Genomic DNA, 26,669 nt, shown 5'->3' on the forward strand with positions numbered 1-26,669 from the left:
TCAAGGCTTTCAACTTTGTCAATCACCGTATTCTTATCGGCACACTCAACAGCCTTGGTTTCTCTAATGACTGCCTCGCCTGGTTCACTAACTACTTCTCAGATAGAGTTCAGTGTGTCAAATCAGAGGGCCTGTTGTCCGGACCTCTGGCAGTCTCTATGGGGGTGCCACAGGGTTCAATTCTCGGGCCGACTCTTTTCTCTGTATCTATCAATGATGTCGCTCTTGCTGCGGGTGATTCTTTGATCCACCTCTAAGTAGATGACACCATTCTGTATACATCTGGCCCTTCTTTGGACACCGTGTTAACAAACCTCCAAACAAGCTTCAACACCATACAACACTCCTTCCGTGGCCTCCAACTGCTCTTAAACGCTAGTAAAACGAGATGCATGCTCTTCAACCAATCTCTGCCCACACCCGCCCGCCTGACATCACTACTTGGACGGTTCTGACTTAGAATATGTGTACAACTATAAATACCTAGGTGTCTGGCTAGACAGTAAACTCTCCTTCCAGACTCACATTATGCATCTCCAATCCAAAGTTAAATCTAGAATCGGCTTCCTATTTTACAACAAAGTCCCCTTCACTCATGCTACCAAACATACCCTCATAAAACTGACTATCCGACCGATCCTTGACTTCGGCGATATCATTTATAAAATAGCCTCCGACACTCTACTCAGCAAATTGGATGCAGTCTATCACAGTTCCATCCGTTTTGTCACCAAAGCCCCATATACTACCCACCACTGTGACCTGTATGCTCTTGTTGGCTGGTCCTTGCTACATATTTGTCACCAAACCCACTGGCTTCAGGTCATCTATAATCTTTGCTAGGTAAAGCTCTGCCTTATCTCAGCTCACAGGTCATCATAGCATCACCCACCCGTAGCACGCGCTCCAGCAGGTATATTTCAATGGACATCCCCAAAGCCAACACCTCCTTTGGCTGCCTTTCCTTCCAGTTGTCTGCTGCCAATGACTGGAACGAATTGCAAAAATCACTGAAGTTGGAGACTTATATCTGCCTCACTAACTTTAAGCGTCAGCTGTCAGAGCAGCTTACCGATCGCTGCAGCTGTATACAGCCCATCTGTAAATAGCCCATCCAACCAACTACCTACCGCATCCCCATATTTGTTTTTGTTTTTCTGCTCTTTTGCACACCAGTATTTCTACTTGCACATCCACATTTGCATATATATCACTCCAGTGTAAATTGCTAAATTGTAATTACTTTGCCACTATTGGCCTATTTATTGCCTTACTTCCTTACTTCATTTGCACACGCTGTATACAGATTTTTCTATTGTGTTATTGACTGTATGTTTGTTTATCCAATGTGTAACTCTTGTGTTGTTGTTTTTGTCGCACTACTTTGCTTTATCTTGGCCAGGTCGCAGTTGTAAATGAGAACTTGTTCTCAACTGGCCTACCTGGTTAAATAAAAGTTAAATAAAAATAAAGAGCCTCCATGCTTCATCATAATGATCAATTTTGAATGAGGAAAAAAACAATATTACAGGGTTAGTTTGGTAAAACTAATCCCTTCCGAATAGTCCACTGGAAAAAGGAATATGCTGGGATAATAATTACATAACCGACGTTATATAGTAATACTAGTCCCATGCCAAAATGTTTGCTAGCCTAACTTCCTTGCATGGGCAAAAACCAGCTAAGTTAGATAGCTAGCTAGTTAACGTGTACCTACTACATCTAAGCTACATATTACACTTCAATCGTCTCAGGTCAGGCTATCATAATCATTGGCCTGTACAGAGAATTAAGCAAAAACACTAAGTCCAAATACCCATCTCCATTCATGGTTTAGGAAAAGAAAGATTTAGCTAGCTAGCTACAGCAGGACATCAACACATCAAATGCTACCAGAAACATATGCTTTTGATGTGATTTGATTGGTGTGATGCTAAATCCAAACAGGCCTCCCTTGGGGGACGTTTTGCTTCACCAAGATCACCCACAGTTTAGCTCAATGCAACGCTGAATGGTTAAATTGTTTATAAATGTTTTATCAATGGAAGCCAAATGCTCGCTGGCATCCATCCATCAAATGCGACAGCGGCAACATGTCATACTCTTTTTGTCCAGACAGCATCAGATACATGGGCTACACATACTGAGACTTTTGGGCGCTGTTTCACTCGCTCTGATGATTTATCCTGTGGGATAGATACACCCAATTGCTAATTGAAGGAAAATTATGAAAACACAGAGAGATGAAAGAGAAATGGTTTTATAATTTTTTTAAATGCATTGGTCAAATTTTTGGGAAGCCTGGCTTCCTTTAGCCTCCATGAATAAATGGCACTGATTATTTTCCTCCTGAAACAAAAGGGACCAAATTAAGATCCGACATACTGTATGTAGGATCTTAATTTGACCAGTATTGTTTTAGCAAAATAATCCTGGAGCATCAGGATTTAAATGTTTAGTCTATAATGTTGCTTGGTCGGTGGGAAAGCTATTAGCTGGACAAAAGTAGGCTAAAATATTGTTAATATAACCTTGTGCTAGTGCAGGTTTTCAGCGAATTTATGTAAATCTCGAAGTCCATCTGCATTTCCTGTGGTGCAGGAAAATTCTCAGCAACAAAGAGTGATCAAATTAAGATCCAAAATCTGTAGGAAGAAAGTCCTCAGAAATCCAGAGTTATGTTGGTCTTCTTACTGAACTATGTTGAAACAAAGACCTTTTTCACATTGCTGGATTTTGACAAAGCATTAAGCCTCAGAGCTGGGATCACCAAAATGAGGAGCACAATGATAAAGCATTATGCAGCTCCATACTAGGCCCCGAGCTGAACATTTCCAAAGTTCAACCCGACTACCAACTATCAGAGGGAGGGAAAAGACAGCAAGTCTACTCTGCACGTGGAGCTAAATCTGATGGTATTTAAAAGTCAACTGTATGGAAAGCATCTCCACTTAGTGCAGTCTGGCCAACTTTATCTGATATCTAATCAATACAGTTTATGAATTTAGATTATTTATGAATTTAGATTATTTAGACTGAGTCCCCTTCCAGTTCAGCCCTCTACGACTCCTACTGTGCCCACCCAGGTGAAGCTTTGTTGAGCTCAATGGTTACAAAATACCTTATTGATGTCAAGCTGTGATAATCATCCTAAAAGCCCCTAATCCTAATTCTGCACTACCTGCCACTACCCACCACTAACCACCACAGCACTACCATAGCCTCTACAGGTCAGAACCAAACAGAAAATATGACTCTCAAGTGATAAGCCCTAATAAAACCCCCATTGTTATTGTACACATTGTTATTGTTATTGTACAAAAGTTTACATATTCAGCCCACATGAACAATGTGATCTTTCCTCAGTCTGTATAACTGCAGCACAGGTTTGATTGAACATTCTGTAGAAGATCCCTTGGAACACAGATAATGTCTATAAGAACAATTGTTGCTTTTAGTTTTTTTCTCATTTGTCTGTTCTACTTTCAAGTGATTCTCCTAATTTAACTAGTAACTCACAGTACTTACACTTGCTTTTGTGTATGAAAGAAATGAGAATGTTCCCTTTTGCCCGATAACTGATTTGAAAAAAGACAAGAGTAGATGTTTTTTCTGAATGGGCTTACATTAATTGAGGAGCTGAGTGGACACCATACATCTGGGTTCCCCAATAGGATAATATATATATACATACACTATATATACAAAAGTATGTGGACACCCCTTATTTCAGCCACACCCGTTGTTAACAGGCGTATGAAATCAAGCACACAGCCATGCAATCGCTATAGACAAACATTGGCAGTAGAACAGCCTTACTGAAGAGCTCAGTGACATTCAACATGCCAACCTTATAGGATGCCACCTTTCCAACAAGTCAGTTTGTCAAATTTGCTGCTAGAGCTTCCCCGTCAACTGTAAGTGCTGTTATTGTGAAGTGGAATGTCTAGGAGCAACAACGGCTCAGTCGCGAAGGAGTAGGCCACACAAGCTCACAGAACAGGACCACTGAGTGCTGAAGTGCGTAGCGCGTAAAAATAGTTTTTCCTCAGTTACAACACTCACTACCGAGTTCCAAACTTCCTCTGGAAGCAATGTCAGCACAATAACTGTTCCTCGAGAGCTTGAGGAAATGGTTTCCATGGCCGAGCAGCCACACACAAGCCTAAGATCAATATGCTCAATGCCAAGAGTTGGTTTGTGGTGTAAAGCTCGCCACCATTGGACTCTGGCGCAGTGGAAAAGCATTCTCTGGAGTGATGAATCATGCTTCACCCTCTGGCAGTCCGATGGAGTAATCTGGGTTTGGCGGATGCCAGGAGAACGCTACCTGGCGAATGCAACTGTAAAGTTTGGTGGAGGAGGGATAATGGTCTGGGGTTGTTTTTCATGCTTCGGGCTAGGCCATTTAGTTCCTGCAAAGGAAAATCTTAACACTACAGCATACAATGACAATCTAGACGATTCTGTGCTTCCAATTTTGTGGCAACAGTCTGGGGAAGGCCCTTTCCTGTTTCAGCATGACAATGTTGCTGTGCACAAAGCAAGGTCCATACAGAAATGGCTTGTCGAGATAGGTGTGGAAGAACATGACTGGCCTGCACAGAGCCCTTACCTCTACTCCATTGAACACCTTTGGGATGAATTGGAATGCAGACTGCGAGCTAGGCCTAATAGCCCAACGTCATTGCCTGACCTCACTAATGTTCTTGTGGCTGAATGGAAGCAAGTCCATGCAGCAATGTTCAAACAACTAGAGGAAAGCTTTCACAGATGTTATAGCAGCAAAGGAGGACCAACACCATATTAATGCCCATGATTATGAAATGAGATGTTCGACGAGCAGGTGTCCATATACGTTTGGTCATGTAGTGTATATACAATGCATTCTAAAAGTATTCAGAGCCCTCTGACTTTTTACACATTTTTTACGTTACAGCCTTATTCTAAAATGTATTGAATTGTTTTTCCCCCTAATCAATCTACACGCAATACCCCATAATGACAAAGCAAAAGCAGTTTTTATGAAAATGTTGCACAATTATTAAAAATAAACAACTGAAATATCACATTAACTTAAGTATTCAGACGCTTTACTCAGTACTTTGTTGAAGCACCTTTGGCAGTAATTACAGCCTTGAGTCTTCTTGGATATGACGCTACAAGCTTGGCACACCTGTATTTGGGGAGTTTCTCCCATTCTTCTCTGCATATCCTCTCAAGTTCTGTCAGGTTGGATGGGGAGCGTCGCTGCACAGCTACTTTCAGGTCTCTCCAGAGATGTTAGATCGGGTTCAAGTCTGTAATCTGTCTGGGCCACTCAAGGACATTCAGAGGCTTGTCCCGAAGCCACTCATGTGTTATCTTGGGTGTGTTCTTGTGGTCATTGTCCTCTTGGAAGGTGAACCTTCGCCCCAGCCTGAGAGCTCTGGAGCAGGTTTTCATCAAGGATCTCTCTCTACTTTGCTCCATTCATGTTTCCCTCGATCCTGACGAGTCTCCCAGTAACTGCCACTGAAAAATATCCCCACATCATGATGCTGCCACCACTATGCTTCACCATACTGATGGTGCCAGGTTTCCTCCAGACGTGACGCTTGGCATTCTGGCCAAAGATAATCTTGTTTATCATGTTCTGAGAGTCCTTTAGGGGCCTTTTGGCAAATTTCAGGTGGGCTGTCATGTGCCTTTTACTGAGGAGTGTCTTCCGTTTGGCCTCTACTATAAAGGCCTGATTGGTGGAGTGCTGCAGAGATGGTTGTCCTTCTGGAAGGTTCTCCCATCTCCACAGAGGAACTCTGGAGTTCTGTCAGAGTGACCATTGGGTTATTGGTCACTTCCCTGACCAAGGCCCTTCTCCCCCAATTGCTCAGTTTGGCCGGGCAGCCAGCTCTAAGAAGAGTCTTGGTGGTTCCAAACGTCTTCCATTTAAGAATGATGGAGGCCAATGTCTTCTTGGGGACCTTCAATGCTGCAGAAATGTTTTGGTATCCTTCCCTAGATTGGTGCCTCGACATATCTATCGGAGTTCTATGGACAATTCTTTTGACCTCATGGCTTGGTTTTTGCTCTGACATGCACTGTCAACTGTGGGACCTTACATAGATAGGTGTGTGCCTTTCTAAATCATGTCCAATCAATTTAATTTGCCACAGGTGGAATCCAATCAAGTCGTAGAAACATCTCAAGGATGATCAATGGAAACAGTATGCACCTGAGCTCAATTTTGAGTCTCATAGCAAAGGGTCTGAATACTTATGTAAATAAGGCATTTCTGTTTTTATTTGAAATAAATTTGCACACATTTCTAAAATCCAGTTTTTGCTTTGTCATTATGAAGTATTGTGTGTAGATTGATGAGGAAAAACATGTATTTAGTCCATTTTAGAATAAGGCTGTAACGTAACAAAACGTGGAAAAAGGGAAGGGGTCTGAATAGTTTCCGAATGCACTCTATATACAGTACCGGTCCAACGTTTGGACACACCTTCACATTCAAGGGTTTTTATTTATTTTTACTATTTTCTACATTGTAGAATAACATTATGAAATAACACATATGGAATCACGTAGTAACCAAAAAAGTGTAAAACAAATCTAAATATATTTTATATTTGAGATTCTTCAAAGTAGCCACCCTTTGCCTTGATAACAGCTTCGCACCCGCTTGGCCTTCTCTCAACCAGCTTCATGAGGTAGTCATCTGGAATGCATTTCAATTAACAGGTGTGCCTTCTTAAAAGTTCATTTGTGGAATTTCTTTCCTTTTAATGCGTTTGAGTCATTCTGTTGTGTTGTGACCAGGTAGGGGTGGTATACAGAAGATATCCCTATTTGGTAAAATACCAAGTCTATTTTATGGCAAGAACAGCTCAAATAACCAAAGAGAAACAACAGTCCATTGTTACTTTAAGACATGAAGGTCAGTCAATCCGGAACATTCAAAGAACTTTTCAAGTTTCTTCAAGTGCAGTCGCAAAAACCATCAAGTGCTTTGATGAAACTGGCTCTAATGAGGACCGCCACAAGAAAGGAAGACCCAGATTTACCTCTGCTGCTGAGGATACGTTCATTAGAATTACCAGCCTCAGATTGCAGCCCAAATAAATGCTTCACAAAGTTCAAGTAACAGACACATCTTAACATCAACTGTTCAGAGAATACTGTGTGAATCAGGCTTTCATGGTCGAATTGCTGAAAATAAACCATTACTAAAGGACACCAATAATAAGAAGAGACTAGCTTGGCCCAAGAAACATGAGCAAAGGACCTTTGACCTGTAGAAATATGTCCTTTGGTCCAACTGCCGTGTCTTTGTGAGACGCAGATTAGGTGAACGGATTATCTCTGCAAGGAGGAGGTGTGATGGTGTGGGTGTGCTTTGCTGGTGACACTGTCTGTCAGCAAATCTGGTTTGCGCTTAGTGGGACTATCATTTGTTTTTCAACAGGACAATGACCCAACATACCGCCAGGCTGTGTAAGAGCTATTTGACCAAGAAGGAGAGTGATGGAGTGCTGCATCAGATGACCTGGCCTCCACAATCACCCGACCTCAACCCAATTTTGGATGAGTTGGCCACAGAGTGAATGAAAAGCAGCCAACAAGTGCTCAGCATATATGGGAACTCCTTCAAGACTGTTGGAAAAACATTCCAGGTGAAGCTGGTTGAGAGAATGCCAAGAGTGTGCAAAGCTGTCATCAAGGCAAAGGGGTGGCTACTTTGTAAAATCTAAAATCTATTTGATTTGTTTAACACTTTTTTGGTTGTTACAGGATTCCATGTGTTATTTCATAGTTTTCATGTCTTCAATATTATTCCTCAATGTAGAACATAGTGCAAATAAAGGAAAACCCTTGAATGAGTTGGTGTCCAAACTTTTGACTGGTACTGTGTATATATACACTGCTCAAAAAAATAAAGGGAACACTAAAATAACACATCCTAGATCTGAATGAATGAAATATTCTTATTAAATACTTTTTTCTTTACATAGTTGAATGTGCTGACAACAAAATCACACACAAATTATCAATGGAAATCAAATTTATCAACCCATGGAGGTCTGGATTTGGAGTCACACTCAAAATTAAAGTGGAAAACCACACTACAGGCTGATCCAACTTTGATGTAATGTCCTTAAAACAAGTCAAAATGAGGCTCAGTAGTGTGTGTGGCCTCCACGTGCCTGTATGACCTCCCTACAACGCCTGGGCATGCTCCTGATGAAGGGGCGGATGGTCTCCTGAGGGATCTCCTCCCAGACCTGGACTAAAGCATCTGCCAACTCCTGGACAGTCTGTGGTGCAACGTGGCGTTGGTGGATGGAGCGAGACATGATGTCCCAGATGTGCTCAATTGGATTCAGGTCTGGGGAACGGGCGGGCCAGTCCATAGCATCAATGCCTTCCTCTTGCAGGAACTGCTGACACACTCCAGCCACATGAGGTCTAGCATTGTCTTGCATTAGGAGGAACCCAGGGCCAACCGCACCAGCATATGGTCTCACAAGGGGTCTGAGGATCTCATCTCGGTACCTAATGGCAGTCAGGCTACCTCTGGCGAGCACATGGTGGCCCCCAAAGAAATCCCACCCCACACCATGGCTGACCCACCGCCAAACCGGTCATGCTGGAGGATGTTGCAGGCAGCAGAACGTTCTCCACGGCGTCTCCAGACTCTGTCACGTCTGTCACATGTGCTCAGTGTGAACCTGCTTTCATCTGTGAAGAGCACAGGGCGCCAGTGGCGAATTTGCCAATCTTGGTGTTCTTTGGCAAATGCCAAACGTCCTGCATGGTGTTGGGCTGTAAGCACACCCCCCACCTGTGGACGTCGGGCCCTCATACCACCCTCATGGAGTCTGTTTCTGACCGTTTGAGCAGACACATGCACATTTTTGGCCTGCTGGAGGTCATTTTGCAGGGCTCTGGCAGTGCTCCTCCTTGCACAAAGGCGGAGGTAGCGGTCCTGCTGCTGGGTTGTTGCCCTCCTACGGCCTCCTCCATGTCTCCTGATGTACTGGCCTGTCTCCTGCTAGCGCCTCCATGCTCTGGACACTACTCTGACAGACACAGCAAACCTTCTTGCCACAGCTCGCATTGATGTGCCATCCTGGATGAGCTGCACTACCTGAGCCACTTGTGTGGGTTGTAGACTCCGTCTCATGCTACCACTAGAGTGAAAGCACCGCCAGCATTCAAAAGTGACCAAAACAGCCAGGAAGCATAGGAACTGAGAAGTGGTCTGGTCACCACCTGCAGAACCACTCCTTTATTGGGGGTGTCTTGCTAATTGCCTATAATTTCCACCTGTTGTCTATTCCATTTGCACAACAGCATGTGAAATGTATTGTCAATCAGTGTTGCTTCCTGAGTGGACAGTTTGATTTCACAGAAGTGTGATCGACTTGGAGTTACATTGTGTTGTTTAAGTGTTCCCTTTATTTTTTTGAGCAGTGTATATATGTATGTATATATGTGTATATGCATACACACATATATATATATACACATACACATTATTTTAATTTAGGAAATATGTTCCCAAGTATTTCCATGCCTAAATAGAGAGAGGTGCATTATGTGCTCGTATCCCAATGTAATCACGGTTCGAAATTGTTAGATTTTTGTCAAATACTATATCTGTTTGGGTATCTTGCGGTCAATTTGCAGTTTACAAATTATTTATAATTGTGTTCCGGCCCCCCGACCATCCGCTCACTAAAGAAATCGGCCCGTGGCTCAATGTAATTGGGGACCCCTGCCATAAATAAAATACGTTCACACCAAATAACAACTGAAGTGTTTTCTTGAGTACCCAACACCAGATAAGTTTGAAAATCACATTAACCACTGAGAATCAACAAGCAAATGTACTGTATACAGTAGCGAGGTTAAGCTAGACTTTATTGTAAGTCTGTACACAAATGGCTATATGTACCTATGAAATATTGTATTTATAGTGGCTAGTGAGCAGTTGTGTTTTTAAGACTCCTGTAATATTCACTTGGAATCCAATAAGTAGGATTCTAGTCTTCTTGGTCTGTGTTTAGACAGGCTGCCCAATTCTAATATTTTTGTGAAGAAAGACAATATCTGATGTGAAAAGATCAGATGTTATCGGTCAAAAGACAAATTAATAGAAAAAATATCAGAATTGGGCTGGCTGCTTAAACGCAGCCTTGGGGAGAGGACTTATGAAACACCAGGTTTTCATGACATTAACAATTTTATTAAGGGTCACTCATATAGTAACTAGGAAATTGTATTTTTGGTATGTGCTACCTGAAATTTCAAACATTAACTGTGATAATGTGTCTGACAATTTTGAGCTCATTGGATACTAACCTATGATCATTATTTCAATGCAGTAGTTTTTTCTTCTTAAACAAGCTCAAGAATGAAAGTATTGGGCCTAATTACGAGCATTCTTTGCTGACTTAGTGTTCTGTGTGTGGTAAAACTCTGTGCCTGCCATTGTCTTGATCCCTGAACTGGGTTCTTACTAGTTTCTTGCGGGGTCAGAGGTAACTTTGCTAATTAAGGGTCTCCTCGGTCTTTAGACAAACTCATCTGAGCTTAATGTTTTCACTTTCATGGCCCAGCGGCTCTGCCTGGTACCTCTCTAAGCTAATTTTGCCTGCCTGCATAGCTTTGGTGGGACCCTGTTAATCTAAGCATAGCCAGGTCAAGTTCAAACTGCCACAATGCATTTACCAAGGTCTTTAGATTCTGGTTGTAATTTCTACAATGAAAGAAAACCCTACACATCTAAGAACCTCTTTAATGTTAATTATTTTTCCAGTTAGTAACCCCAAAGCTTTCCTGGAAACAGTTTGATGCTCCAGTAAAGCCTCACAGCTCAGTTTTAACGTTATTGAATGTAAAATGTATAATATTTTCTGAATATATTACAACCATCTTAAAACCAAAGAAACTTGAAAAAAACAACATTTATCAAAACAAAACATGAACCAACGTGTTTTGCAAGGTTGTAGAAGGGTGGGGCCACAACCACTGTGTGACTCAAATAGAAATAAGACGTCTGATAAGTCTGCAGCAGAATGGAGATACAAGGCTATCAAATGTGGACAAATTCTGTTGGTCACTACTCAGACTACTCTGATAATCAGAATGTAAGTAGAATATAAAAATGTAAAAAGAAATACTTCCAGATCAAAAACTTGCATATAATTTCTCCTAAAAACGATTGTGTGCCACGTGTGCAGTTAGGAGCGGATACTTTGCTCACATACAGTAGATCTCTCATTGTTTACCAATAGCATCTCGATCAGAACACCTATAGATGTGGGATCTTAATTTGATCACTCTTTCGTTGCTGAGAAATGCAGATGAGCTTTGTGATTTACTGAAAACACACACCAACACACAGCTATATTAACAGTATTGCACTTTTCTTGTAGCCTACTTTTGTCCAGCTAATAGCCTAACCACCGCTCAAGCAACATTATGGAGTAAATATTCAAATCCTGTTGCTGCAGGATTATTTAGCTGTGACAATATAGGTCAAATTAAGATCCTACATCTGTATAACATTGCTAGATTCTTTACTCAAATATCTTATTAGCCACAACTGCAGCACATGCATATGAATATTCGTCTCTGGTGGAGCATTTAGTAGAAGAGGAAACGCTGCCAAACAATCAGTCAACCAGCATAAGCAAAAATAAACATACAGTTTATAACTACTTAGACTAATGGCAGACAAATGCATGCTATTAGTCTCCAATACTGAGCCAATCTTATTCTGCTAGGATGTTATGATTTGACACATTTAAAACGCAGAGAGTTGCTGCTTGACCCCCTTTCCTGTTTATAACAATCACATACTGTACATTCTCCATGCAGTAGGTTCGTTTGATCAGGAGAATTTGGCATCAAATAACAATGGGTTGTAAATCTACACGGATCATCTTTGTAAAACCATTTATCACGACGATTAGTGACAGTCAAATAAAACAACGAATACATGCAATGTAGAGAATATCAAATCTTACCCGTTGTTGATTCCTAAGAGTTGGCTTGGGAAAACATTGGTTTCTACATCAGTAACATCCTCTGTCTCATTACAGAAACATAATATCAGTTTTTAGAATCCACTCGGACATACCAGAAATCAAAGCAATGAAAATACGTCAATGTAGTGGAGCAAATAGGATTAAACATGTTGAATGTCTGGAAACAGAGGAATTCTTTCAGGAGATAATCCCCGCTATGGATTTAACACAGTTCAGTCTTAAAGAGCTGTAATTTTTTGTTTTAAAGTGGCACCGTCACCAGAATTTCTGTAGCATAACCTAGTTAAATTAACAATCGAAACAAAATGCTATAAACTGTAATCTGTTTGTAATCACGTTTAATCAAGGATCTAAATTAAATTCAGAAAAACTGGGCACTGAAAGACAATTCCACTGCAGCACTAACAATAGGAACCCATGTACCTAGGAATCTATCAGTAAAAGTTTCAGATGAGAACCCCTACCTTCTGGCAGCTCCTCTAGTGAGGGGTGAACGAGAGTGTCCAAAATTACCTGCCTGGCACTGTAGACGGCTTACCTTGAGGACTTCCATGGGCACATGGGTCACAGTGGGCAGGTTGGAGGGCAGCGTGACATTGATGGGAGGGGTCTGGGGGCAGCTGGGGTGCAGGAGATGGTGTGAGGGGTGCCTGGTGCTCCTCTCTCTCTGTTCTCTCTGTTCCCGCTGGTCCTGCTCCTGAAGCTGGTCCCGCATCAGCTGCTGGTGGAGCAGGACACGTGACGTCACTGCGGGGAGCACGGTGGGGCTCTGGGGGGGCTTGGGGAACCCATGTTGGTCCAGAGGATCACTGCAGGCCACGGCCCAACCAGAGCAGGGCAGTGGTGGGGAGAAAGTCACAGTCAATCAGGACACACATAGTGATAGGCTGATTGCATTATTCTGAGCCATCCAGGTTTAAACAAACATCATATTAGAATACAATTCAATGAGAGAGGGAGGTAGAGAGAGGCATTATGAATATGTCTTGGGAGCATGAGAAAGAGGATATGTGAAAGAGGTAAATAGTATGAAGGTAGCAAGCAGGTGCAGTTACAGATGTAGGACCTTAATTTGACCTTTATTGTCGCAGCAAAATAATCCTGCAGCAACAGGATTTGAATGTTGAGTCCACAATGTTGCTTGATCAGTGGTTAGGCTATTAATGAACTGAGGCTTCATGCAAAGTGGAATATTAATATTTCTGTGTGTTAGTTGTGTTCCAAGATGGCTTAGCAGTCGGACGTGTGTTTTGTCTTGTCCCGGCCTGTCCTGTGTAAATATCGTTTTCCTCTGTTTTTTTTCGTATATATTTCAATCTCACTTTCCATCTAGGGACTGAATATACTCTCCTGCAACCCACCTCACCAAAATGTGGTACGGATCTGCTATTTTTATACACTGCTCAAAAAAATACACTAAAATACACTAAAACACAAAAATAACACATCCTAGATCTGAATGAATGAAATATTCTTATTAAATACTTTTTTCTTTACATAGTTGAATGTGCTGACAACAAAAGCACACAAAAATGATCAGTGGAAATCAAATTTATCAACCCATGGAGGTCTGGATTTGGAGTCACACTCAAAATTAAAGTGGAAAACCACACTACAGGCTGATCCAACTTTGATGTAATGTCCTTAAAACAAGTCAAAATGAGGCTCAGTAGTGTGTGTGGCCTCCACGTGCCTGTATGATCTCCCTACAATGCCTGGGCATGCTCCTGATGAGGTGGCTGATGGTCTCCTGAGGGATCTCCTCCCAGACCTGGACTAAAGCATCCGCCAACTCCTGGACAGTCTGTGGTGCAACGTGGCGTTGCCGGATGGAGCGAGACATGATGTCCCAGATGTGCTCAATTGGATTCAGGTTTGGGGAACGGGCGGGCCAGTCCATAGCATCAATGCCTTCCTCTTGCAGGAACTGCTGACACACTCCAGCCACATGAGGTCTAGCATTGTCTTGCATTAGGAGGAACCCAGGGCCAACCGCACCAGCATATGGTCTCACAAGGGGTCTGAGGATCTCATCTCAGTACCCAATGGCAGTCAGGTTACCTCTGGCGAGCACATGGAGGGCTGTGCGGCCCCCCAAAGAAATGCCACCCCACACCATGACTGAGCCACGGCCAAACCGGTCATGCTGGAGGATGTTGCAGGCAGCAGAACGTTCTCCACGGCGTCTCCAGACTGTCACGTCTGTCACATGTGCTCAGTGTGAACCTGCTTTCATCTGTGAAGAGCACAGGGCGCCAGTGGCGAATTTGCCAATCTTGGTGTTCTCTGGCAAATGCCAAACGTTCTGCACGGTGTTGGGCTGTAAGCACGTCGGGCCCTCATACCACCCTCATGGAGTCTGTTTCTGACCGTTTGAGCAGACACATGCACATTTGTGGCCTGCTGGAGGTCATTCTTTGCTCCTCCTGCTCCTCTTTGCAGAAAGGCAGAGGTAGCGGTCCTGCTGCTGGGTTGTTGCCCTCCTACGGCCTCCTCCACGTCTCCTGATGTACTGGCCTGTCTCCTGGTAGCGCCTCCATTCTCTGGACACTACGCTGACAGACACAGCAAGCCTTCTTGCCACAGCTCGCATTGATGTGCCATCCTGGATGAGCTGCACTACCTGAGCCACTTGTGTGGGTTGTAGACTCCGTCTCATGCTACCACTAGAGTGAAAGCACCGCCAGCATTCAAAAGTGACCAAAACAGCCAGGAAGCATAGGAACTGAGAAGTGGTCTGGTCTGGCCTATAATTTCCACCTGTTGTCTATTCCATTTGCACAACAGCATGTGAAATTTATTGTCAATCAGTGTTGCTTCCTAAGTGGACAGTTTGATTTCACAGAAGTGTGATTGACTTGAAGTTACATTGTGTTGTTTAAGTGTTCCCTTTATTTTTTTGAGCAGTGTACTTTAGAACTGGAACCCCCATCAGAAGCTAGCCAGCTAACTAGCTACTAGCTAGTTGTCAGTTAGCCACTGCTAGCGGTCTTCACCGTTAACTCGGAGTTCAGTGTGTCAAATCGGAGGGCCTGTTGTCCGGACCTCTGACAGTCTCTATGGGGGTGCCACAGGGTTAAATTCTCAGGCCGACTCTTTTCTCTGTATTTATCAATGATGTCACTCTTGCTGCTGGTGATTATCTGATCCACCTCTATGCAGACGACACCATTCTGTATACATCTGGCCCTTCTTTGGACACTGTGTTAGCAAACCTCCAAATGAACTTCAGTGCCATACAACACTCCTTCCATGGCCTCTAACTGCTTTAAAATGCAAGTAAAACTAAATGCATGCTCTTCAACCGATTGCTGCCCGCACCCGCCCGCCCGACCAACATCACTATTCTGGACGGTTCTGACTTGTGGACAACTACAAATACCTAGATGTCTGGTTAGACTGTAAGCTCTCCTTCCAAACTAACATTAAGCATCTTCAATCCAAAATTAAATCTAGAATCGGCTTCCTATTTCGGAACAAAGCCTCCTTCACGCATGCTAACAAACATACCCTCGTAAAACTGACTATTTCTACCGATCCTTGACTTTGGCAATATCATTTACAAAATAGCCTCCAACACTCTACTCAGCAAATTGGATGCAGTCTATCACAGTTCCATCCGTTTTGTCACCAAAGCCCCATATACTACCCACCACTGTGACCTGTACGCTCTCGTTGGCTGGTCCTTGCTACATATTTGTCTCCAAACCCACTGGCTTCAGTTCATCTATACGTCTTTGCTAGGTAAAGCTCTGCCTTATCTCAGCTCACTGGTCACCATAGCAACACCCACCTGTAGCACACGCTCCCGCAGGTATATTTCAATGGACATCCCCAAAGCCAACACCTTCTTTGGCTGCCTTTCCTTCCAGTTGTCTGCTGCCAATGACTGGAACAAATTGCAAAAATCATTGAAGCTGGAGAGTTATATCCCCCTCTCTATCTTTAAGCATCAGCTGTCAGAGCAATTTACCGATCACTGTGCATGTACACAGCCAATCAGTAAATAGCACACCCAACTACCTCATCCCCATATTGTTATTTATCTTCTTGCTCTTTTGCACCTGAGTATCTCTACTTGCACATCATCATCTGCACATCTATCACTCCAGTGTTAATAGCTAAATTGTAATTATTTTGCCTCTTTGGCCTATTTATTGCCTTAGCTCCCTAATATTCTCCATTTGCACACATTTCTCTATTGTGTTATTGACTAGACATTTGTTTATGTGTAATTCTGTGTTGTTGTTTTTGTCGCACGGCTTTGCTTTATCATGGCCAGGTCGCAGTTGTAAATGAGAACTTGTTCTCAACTGGCCTACCTGGTTAAATAAAGGTGAAATAAATATTTAAAAAAAAAAGTTAATGCGGGTTCTCAGTGAATTTATGTAAATCATGAAGCTCATCTGCATTTCTGCTCATCTTGCAGGACAATTCTTATCAACCAAAGAGTGATCAAATTAAGATCCTATACATGTAGTTCCTAGATGTAACTGCACCTGTTTGCTACCTTCATAATATGTACCTCTTTCACATATCCTCCTTCTCATGCTTCCAACACATACTCATATAATCTCAGAGACCTGGCAAGTGGCAACAGCAGACTGGCTTGGAACAAGACTCCACATCTAGTTTAATAAAACAATGCACTGTTACTCACGGGCATAAATACAAATGTTTTAACCAATCAGCATTTGAAGATTAGACTCACCCATTGCATAAATGAGCAATAAGTCATTCCTCTCCATCCATCACTATAATCTCCATCCATTCTCATCTCCCTTATGAAATACATGTACAATATGTTTCTCAAGACGGACTCTGCCCAGACCAAACCTAAATGGATGTGGCAGTGCATGCGCTGTCAGGACGAGGCATTCCCTAGGTAAGTGATCCTTTTGATAAAACCACTGCAAAGCCTCTCAGCCCGTGCATCTGTGTGATAATCGCACTAATTAGCAAGTCATGTCAAATCTAGCCACGGTCTGCAACTATCACTTAGCATTACCATGCACATACTACAGCACAGTGGAGGCTTCATCATCTTATAGCCCCAACATAAATGTCTAGACAACAGTTATAGATCACAATACTACTTTTGCATTATTATATAGATAATTTGATTTCAAGTATCGATTAAAAAAAAATATATATATATATATGCTAGGCAGTGTTAGCTAGTGCTAGTCAGCTGTTCCTGTGCCAAAACGCAGGTATTTTCCATCCTATAGCTTGTTCTCCATCTTCTTTTTAAATCGTGAGCCAACATGTTTTCAGCACTTTTATTTCCATGACTGATCAAAACAAATGTTCTCATGTGCTCTCTTGTCTCGCTGCAGCAGACATATAGTGAGTAATATGTTTGAAACATCAAATCGCAATAAAATCGTAGGATCGAAACGCAAGAATCGCGAGAATTGTAATACATATTGTGTCGGCACCTAAGTAATCGTGATAATATCGCATTGTGAGGTCCCTGGCAATTAATACATATCGTATCGGCACCTAAGTATCGCGATAATATCGCATCGTGAGGTCCCGGGCAATTCCCGCCCTACTATTCCCGCAGAATTCAAGAGTCCTCTGGCTCTCGTCTATGGACATACAGTTAAAGTAACTATACATACGTTGATAAAGGCCTTTCTAAAGACATGAAGTTTGTGTAGTTTGTGGCCACTTAAGGTACAGAGAGACATCAGGGAGAGGGTACAGAAATGTACCAAACCAAATATCAAATCATCATTGTGCCTTATGGGGACAACAGTATTCTGTATGGCCTGGTCCATTCCTTCCGAACAAAACATTTATCATACCAGCATATATAGGGTAATCTTCAGGCTGTGATTGACTGACCTCATCATTGACCATAGCCACAAACCATTAACCCCTAAGAGTCTAAGCCTCTAGATGGTGTTATCTACTAAGCTAAGATATGGAATTGTTATAAGATAGACCATTTAGCTATTTGATTTTGAGTTTTAGGAACTCTGTATGTATCCATTAATAAATAAAATACATGTTTTTGATGAAACATTGAATTTGGCTTTACTGCTATTATCCCATAGAAACGCACTGAATAACATTCATACATTGCAATTTTTTTTAAATCTCAAAACGTATCAAAAGGAAGTATGGTTTGAGGTGTCTGAGAAATATAGGAAAGCTAAAAAAAAAAAAAAGGTTACATATGTAACCCTGGTCCGCAAAAATCATATTCAGTCATTTCTTACCTCACAGTTACAGTGACTTTCTCACGAGTCCTGTGAAGCGCGTGGGCATCGTAGAGAGTGTTCTTAAAAGTCTCAGCTTTCCATAGAGCAAAAACCCAGTAGTCTTCTGAAACTGCTTAATAGTTTTTGTTGTTGTTGCTAAATTAGCAAGGCCACCATGTAGTATTAGCTTGTACTGATCAGTCAATTAATGACAGAATGATCCAGACTGCTGAGATAAATTAAGCACAATGCAAGGATGTCTCAATGTTTAATCTACTTCCTAATCTTAATACATTTAAATAGCACAACATGCTATTGAGATATTTGAAATGTATTGAGACACTGTGAAATGTATAGATATGCAACAATGCAGTTATTGTTCCATATATCACTAGAGTGGCTTTTGCCAATTCACTAACATATATTTTCTGGTCTGGTTAGCAGTTACAAAGTATCAAATTGCAGCCAGGGACAATCCTTCAAAAGGCTGGTTGAAGAGAACCAAATATGCTCGGGCAATATCATAGATTTACACCTGGAATATATATATCTATATATATATATAGATATATATATTTTTTTCAAAGAATCATAATATTGGTAAATATGCACCTAACATGCACCTAACTCACTGGGGATACCAATTCAGTATTCAAATATAAAATTGACGAAGTTGTTTCTTCCCATAAAATATCAAAGAAAAACAAGCATGCATGACAACTAGGGGAGGACTGACCTCAATGTCCCATGCCGCTAGATAAAACACAATGTTCTCCAGCCATTTTCTCCATAGTAAACAATAGTAAACCAGAGTAAACAATTACCCTGTGTGCGCGTGGCTTGGCCACAAATCATCAAGTGTTGCCAATTGGGTAGATATGGCAAGGGTGAAAGGTTTAGCACCAAGCATGCATGCATCAATAAGTGGTTCCAACCAATAAAACTAGATAACCCCAGAAGTTATGTTGAATCGAAACTGGAAGAAGTAAACTCTCAAAGCAATTACAAAGCAAGGTATAATAATGTGTCAGATATTCTAAATATAGTTAAGTATGAGCAGATTACACTCTGTAGATTAGGTATCATAATGTATTTCATGAAAGACAGTTGATAATGTCCTACCTTTTTATTATCATGATTGCAGGTGGCTCTTTTGAGACTAACATCAATATGTATGTGGTTTAAAACCTAGGGTCCTTTTAAAGGACAAGAGGATGGCAGTCCTTCCGGTTATGACACAATAATGTCTCACTTTCAGATCCCCACTCTGCTTTCTGAAGTATCGTTGAATGTCTAGAGGTAATACGCCTTACATGCAATTAGCTGTGATACTTTCATTGATAATGTTGATTATTTACACTAAACATGATAAATAAATCCAGATACACTCCCTCCAACCATATTTCACTTTGGGAAAAATTTGGGGAACACTATATTTATTGCAATAACATATATGTCTGTAAAAACATGTAAACGCAAACGGTTTGTATCCTGCAGCGCAAATGTGTTGACTTGCTTCTTTTGAAATATGACTGTTCACCATTCTGACCTAGTCAATGATCAGTTTGTCTCAGATACACACCACATGCACACAATAAAACACACAGCCGTACACAAAACACTCGTAAGAAAAATACATGTTGAGACACTAAACTCATAAAAATACATGTTGAGACACTAAACTCATAAAAATACATGTTGAGACACTAAACTCATAAAAATACATGTTGAGACACTAAACTCATAAAAATACATGTTGAGACACTAAACTCATAAAAATACATGTTGAGACACTAAACTCATAAAAATACATGTTGAGACACTAAACTCATAAAAATACATGTTGAGACACTAAACTCATAAAAATACATGTTGAGACACTAAACTCATAAAAATACATGTTGAGACACCCAAACTCATAAAAATACATGTTGAGACACCCAAACTCATAAAAATACATGTTGAGACACTAAACTCATAAAAATACATGTTGAGACACTAAACTCATAAAAATACATGTTGAGACACTAAACTCATAAAAATACATGTTGAGACACTAAACTCATAAAAATACATGTTGAGACACCCAAACTCATAAAAATACATGTTGAGACACTAAACTCATAAAAATACATGTTGAGACACTAAACTCATAAAAATACATGTTGAGACACTAAACTCATAAAAATACATGTTGAGACACTAAACTCATAAAAATACATGTTGAGACACCCAAACTCATAAAAATACATGTTGAGACACTAAACTCATAAAAATACATGTTGAGACACCCAAACTCATAAAAATACATGTTGAGACACTAAACTCATAAAAATACATGTTGAGACACTAAACTCATAAAAATACATGTTGAGACACTAAACTCATAAAAATACATGTTGAGACACTAAACTCATAAAAATACATGTTGAGACACCCAAACTCATAAAAATACATGTTGAGACACCCAAACTCATAAAAATACATGTTGAGACACCCAAACTCATAAAAATACATGTTGAGACACCCAAACTCATAAAAATACATGTTGAGACACTAAACTCATAAAAATACATGTTGAGACACCCAAACTCATAAAAATACATGTTGAGACACTAAACTCATAAAAATACATGTTGAGACACCCAAACTCATAAAAATACATGTTGAGACACCCAAACTCATAAAAATACATGTTGAGACACTAAACTCATAAAAATACATGTTGAGACACCCAAACTCATAAAAATACATGTTGAGACACCCAAACTCATAAAAATACATGTTGAGACACTAAACTCATAAAAATACATGTTGAGACACCCAAACTCATAAAAATACATGTTGAGACACTAAACTCATAAAAATACATGTTGAGACACCCAAACTCATAAAAATACATGTTGAGACACCCAAACTCATAAAAATACATGTTGAGACACTAAACTCATAAAAATACATGTTGAGACACCCAAACTCATAAAAATACATGTTGAGACACTAAACTCATAAAAATACATGTTGAGACACCCAAACTCATAAAAATACATGTTGAGACACCCAAACTCATAAAAATACATGTTGAGACACCCAAACTCATAAAAATACATGTTGAGACACTAAACTCATAAAAATACATGTTGAGACACTAAACTCATAAAAATACATGTTGAGACACCCAAACTCATAAAAATACATGTTGAGACACTAAACTCATAAAAATACATGTTGAGACACCCAAACTCATAAAAATACATGTTGAGACACCCAAACTCATAAAAATACATGTTGAGACACCCAAACTCATAAAAATACATGTTGAGACACTAAACTCATAAAAATACATGTTGAGACACCCAAACTCATAAAAATACATGTTGAGACACCCAAACTCATAAAAATACATGTTGAGACACCCAAACTCATAAAAATACATGTTGAGACACTAAACTCATAAAAATACATGTTGAGACACTAAACTCATAAAAATACATGTTGAGACACCCAAACTCATAAAAATACATGTTGAGACACTAAACTCATAAAAATACATGTTGAGACACCCAAACTCATAAAAATACATGTTGAGACACTAAACTCATAAAAATACATGTTGAGACACTAAACTCATAAAAATACATGTTGAGACACTAAACTCATAAATATACATGTTGAGACACTAAACTCATAAAAATACATGTTGAGACACCCAAACTCATAAAAATACATGTTGAGACACCCAAACTCATAAAAATACATGTTGAGACACTAAACTCATAAAAATACATGTTGAGACACTAAACTCATAAAAATACATGGTGTTTCTAAATAATTGCTGCAAAACAATCCTAAAGATATCTTTGGAAGACCTTGTGATTTTTACTAAAATATCTGAGTCTCCATCTCGAAGTACACATTTTCCAAGACATTTATTTCAGTATATTTAGTACAGCCTGTGGTCACAGAATAACAGGAAGGATGGGCTGTGATTCAACTGTTTCCATGTAGTAACGGTATAAAAATAAATTGTTCTCTGTTCCAGACTCTAGTAAAATGTTTCACCTTCCTAATGTTGCATGAGTGGAAATCCTCTACTATAGTAAAGTCCTCTACTATAGTTCAATAACTTTGAGATAAAAATGAATCACTCTGTAGGATCCTGTTCCACAATTTATTATTATCAGTGCATTGCCATCCATTCCATAATTCACATGCCATTTCACAATATCACAGATGACAACATGTTAACCTGCCAAATAAGTAAGCTTATGGCATGTAGGGTCTGACGTTATGGAGAGGTACACCGAAGTGCTATTGCATGTATCCAAATGCAGTGGGTGAATACTGAATAGGCCCGAGCCTATATAGTATCTCTCTTTCAATAACATTTGTTTCAAGGATATTATTCTAAAGGAAATCCCAGCAAAACAAGGTAATCATTAGCAGTTAAATAAAGTAAGGAGTGGAAGGTAATGCCATAACACAAAGCAAACCAAGATTGTTGCGCAACACACACACACGACGCTTCATAAGTAACACCAGTCTTCGCATTGGCATATCGACTTGGTTCATAGCAAATGCACAGTATCTCTGAAGGAAGTAACTAATTAGATATTTGACTGTACTAGAATATCTGTCCACTACTTTATGAGGCATGAAAATCCATGTCTGATTTCACATGTGGGAAATCACATGATTTCAGATGCAACATCATATGTGAAAACGTGTTTTTGGAACACTTCACATGTGATCACGTGTTATCACATGTATAGTTTCATGTTATCACATGTTATCAAATTAACGCCAGACAAGATCACGTGATTACATGAAAATGTGTTTTTGGAACACTTTAGTAATGGGAGTTAAAGCACCATCTTGTGTTCACTTCACAAGTACACAGATAATATACTGTAATACATCTACTTTAACGTATAAAATGCTGTTAATATTACAAAAACCCAGGAGAGTATCAGATAGCATACTGGTTCAGTACAGTTTACCTTAGAGGGGAATATGATTGAGTAGAAATTATAATCAACCAAATTGAATCCATACAAAATCATCAAGACATTCTGTGCTGTATACAGTACATGTACAGAAGATCTCACTCACATTTCTGCATTCATGCATAGCCTTAAATAGCAAACATGTACATTTTGAAAGTAGTTACGACTGATCTCATTGAACATGTTCAGTTTCATTGACTGCCTCAGGTGAGTATACAGACACTTCCCGTTCAGTGAATCCATGTCACATGTTTGTACAGCTCACAGACATGTCATCTCAATCCCTTGGGGCAAATTCCTGCTCTCTCAATCTGCATCTTTCCTATAAGGGACCACACCTTCATACACCACCCAGACAGGGAGGCCTGTCAGAGCAAGCTTGACAACACAAAGCATTATGTTAGCATCACTGTGGGATCAGTTGAATAACGATTACAATAAGGTGCCGGACGGGACAACCCATTCACAACAGGGATAATAACTGTCTCTGCAAAAAGGACATTCTATGCCAGGATAGTCTGAAAATATTTATGCATGTCAAACATCCTTCCTCCCAGAACAATCTGAGATACCACATGACAATACCAGTCTTTTCACATCTGTGGCCATGTGAGGTTTGGTTATGGGTGCCAATTTTACTTTCTGCACACTTCTGGTCAATCTTATTAAGACAAAGGTACAAACCTGATAAGCACACAACGGCCATATTCATTATTTTATCATGATAAAGATTCATGTATATTAATAAGGTTTCAGCAATTCTGCTGGACAGAATTATACACTTGCTACACTTCAGTGATGTACATTTACCACAGAGAAGGGAGAGGGAGAAAGAAATGTGAAACATGCTCAGCTCCAGTGCTTGAAGCATTGAATTGGATGAACACTGGAGAGCAGTGTTCAGACAAGGTCTTCATTCCAGGGGTAATTCAGTAAATGAGTCACATGTTGTCTCCACATTGGTGCTACCTACAGTCCAAACAGAGAATGGTCCATGATGTACATGTTACACCCACTGGGCAAAAACTGGTTCAATCAACTTTGTTTCCACGTCATTTCAACACAAAAATCTGATGACATTGAATAAACATGGAAAACTCATTGGTTTTTCCACAGACAACAATTATTAACCTAAATCCAATGACATAGTGACATTTTTTGTTGATTTCATGTTGAATTCACGTTAGTTGACAACTCAACCAAATGTACGTGAACTGGGCACAGACATGAACTGACGTCTGTGCCCAGTGGGACATAATAGACTTACTCTGATGATCCATCATAATTTTAGCTAATTAGACACATTTATATATTTGAAAATATCAACAAACCATGTGCACTTTAATGAGCTTATCTGTCAGATGTACTGCACTACACGGTGTTGACAAATTTAGCTTAATCTGCACTGAAAATCCAGAGTGGGAAATATGCATACAGGGATACATATCTGGTTTGCTTTAGTCTTAAACCTGGTGTCCCCAAAAGCAATGGATTATTGGGTTATGATGTTTTATTTAAGTAGCATGGTATCTGCACAAGATGTTGCTCAAATGTCAGGAAAGTTGCTTGTAAGGTTTAGAAATAAAATCTCACATTTCTGGTGAAACATTTTGGCTGAATGTGCAAATCTGTCTATCAGCAATTATAAAGAACATTCATAAATGAATCATCATCATACTCATCCAGCTCCAGGGCAGGCAGTAGGTTGTAAACATCTGGACTGACCTGTTTTTCAAGGGCTTGCTTTTCAACTCGTCTTAACGTTTTGGATTCCCCCCGAAAATCTTCGTCGACCTCAATATCTGGAACAATTCCTGAGTCTGACGGCATTCTTTCCCCGTGAAACTTTCGCACGTATCGACAATGGCTAAAATACAAATATCCTAAACAAATTTGATAAACTGTCATTTGAAAACACATGTTATTTTCCGCAGTCATTTACTCTGAACACTCTAGATGGCGCCAAATAAAATAAACAACTGATTGTTTCTGTGACGTTCCTCAGTGGTGATGATTAGGCATATACAGAGAAAACAAAAGCCAGCTAAAATAATGCAATTTATACATGTTACAAACTAAAAATATTCTACAATATTGTTATTTTTAATACCTAGAATACTATACCAAAATGTTTCTGGCATAAATTAAGATATTAGGCTACTGTGCCAATTAGTGTACATACAGACTGTGCATTAAATCCACTAGATGGTAGTGTAAATCAAGAGGAAGTCCAGGATTATCCACTCAAATCTGTTATCGCTGTACAAATATTGAACAAACGGATGTCATCAAAACCAGGATAAAAAACGTAGCTTGAAAATATTTATTTTTCAAGCTTTTTTAAAATTCTTCTATTAATGTTTTTGAATAGTCGTTAATGTCGTTAGTGTTTTCTAGAGTAAGAATGTTTGCACTTTTTTCAAATTAACACAAAAACGAACTCTTCCTATGTCACATGGTCTGGTCTAATATATACATTTTTTCTAATATTGCATTTTGTTACACTTTCGTTAAGATCAACATTATGAAATATATGCAGGAAATGAACAGTGCTGTTATTTTAGTATTTCATTTTTTTTAACCTTTATTTAACTAGGCAAGTCAGTTAATTAAGAATACATTTTACAATGATATCCTACTAATATGCTTTAGCTAAGAAAATGTGGAACAAGAGTTCCAAACAAAAATCCCTCAAGCTTCCTCCACAGTATCCCCCAGTCAGGGATAGGGGATGGGCGAACAAAACTGAAGGAGAGACTAATGGTGGATTATTTCACTGTGACCTGGAAAATACTAAAATTGTCCTTTCATTCCAAAGAAATTAACAAGCAGAATGAGGGCTGGTGGCTGTATTAATACAATACCATTATACAGTCGACCTGTTTCGGCTGCTCTGCTGTATGAGATGGGATGTCTATAGCCCATATAGACACTAGCCCATACGGTTCCACACCCGCAATTCTTCTTGTGTCCTTTGTTTTATATTAAGGATGTAAACAAGTTCAAAGCACAGAAAACAATGTGATTTGCAAAGTTAATGAGAGGTGATGTCTGAGCATCAAATATCATATTACCAGTTAACCAAGGTCAAGTCTAATGGCAGTGGCTGTCAGAGTTAATCTGGCCTGAGGCCTGTAATAGGAGACAGATACTTGGAGATGCATGGTGATGGGATGCACACTGACACACTGACAATGGCCCTACGAAGGAGATTGGCATAGTGTGAATCAGCTCCGGGTCTCTCCTGCCCCCATCACGTCCCAGGAGGTTATCCCTCCTCTCCATGTTAACATCTGCTCCATGAGGGTCACTGATGGAACATAATCCCCTCTATTTAATATTCATGGTGTTAATCTCCCCTAAAACAATAATCCTTCCACTTTAGTGGTCGATATCTCTGCTAGTTATTT

General features: G+C 40.1%; 1 protein-coding gene across 1 annotated transcript in view; it reads right to left on the minus strand.

The window, feature by feature from the left end:
* The window catches only part of LOC109909038 (microphthalmia-associated transcription factor-like), a 37,124-nt gene extending 23,743 nt beyond the window's left edge, over nt 1–13,381 (minus strand). The window contains exon 1 of the mRNA XM_031793607.1: nt 12,580–13,381. Within this exon, the coding sequence (XP_031649467.1) occupies nt 12,580–12,756 (177 nt within the window). The 5' untranslated portion in view covers nt 12,757–13,381. The remainder of the gene's footprint in view (nt 1–12,579) is intronic.
* Nucleotides 13,382–26,669: the final 13,288 nt, after the last annotated feature.

Source organism: Oncorhynchus kisutch, linkage group LG1, assembly GCF_002021735.2.
Source record: "Oncorhynchus kisutch isolate 150728-3 linkage group LG1, Okis_V2, whole genome shotgun sequence".
NCBI classification, from domain to species: domain Eukaryota; kingdom Metazoa; phylum Chordata; class Actinopteri; order Salmoniformes; family Salmonidae; genus Oncorhynchus; species Oncorhynchus kisutch.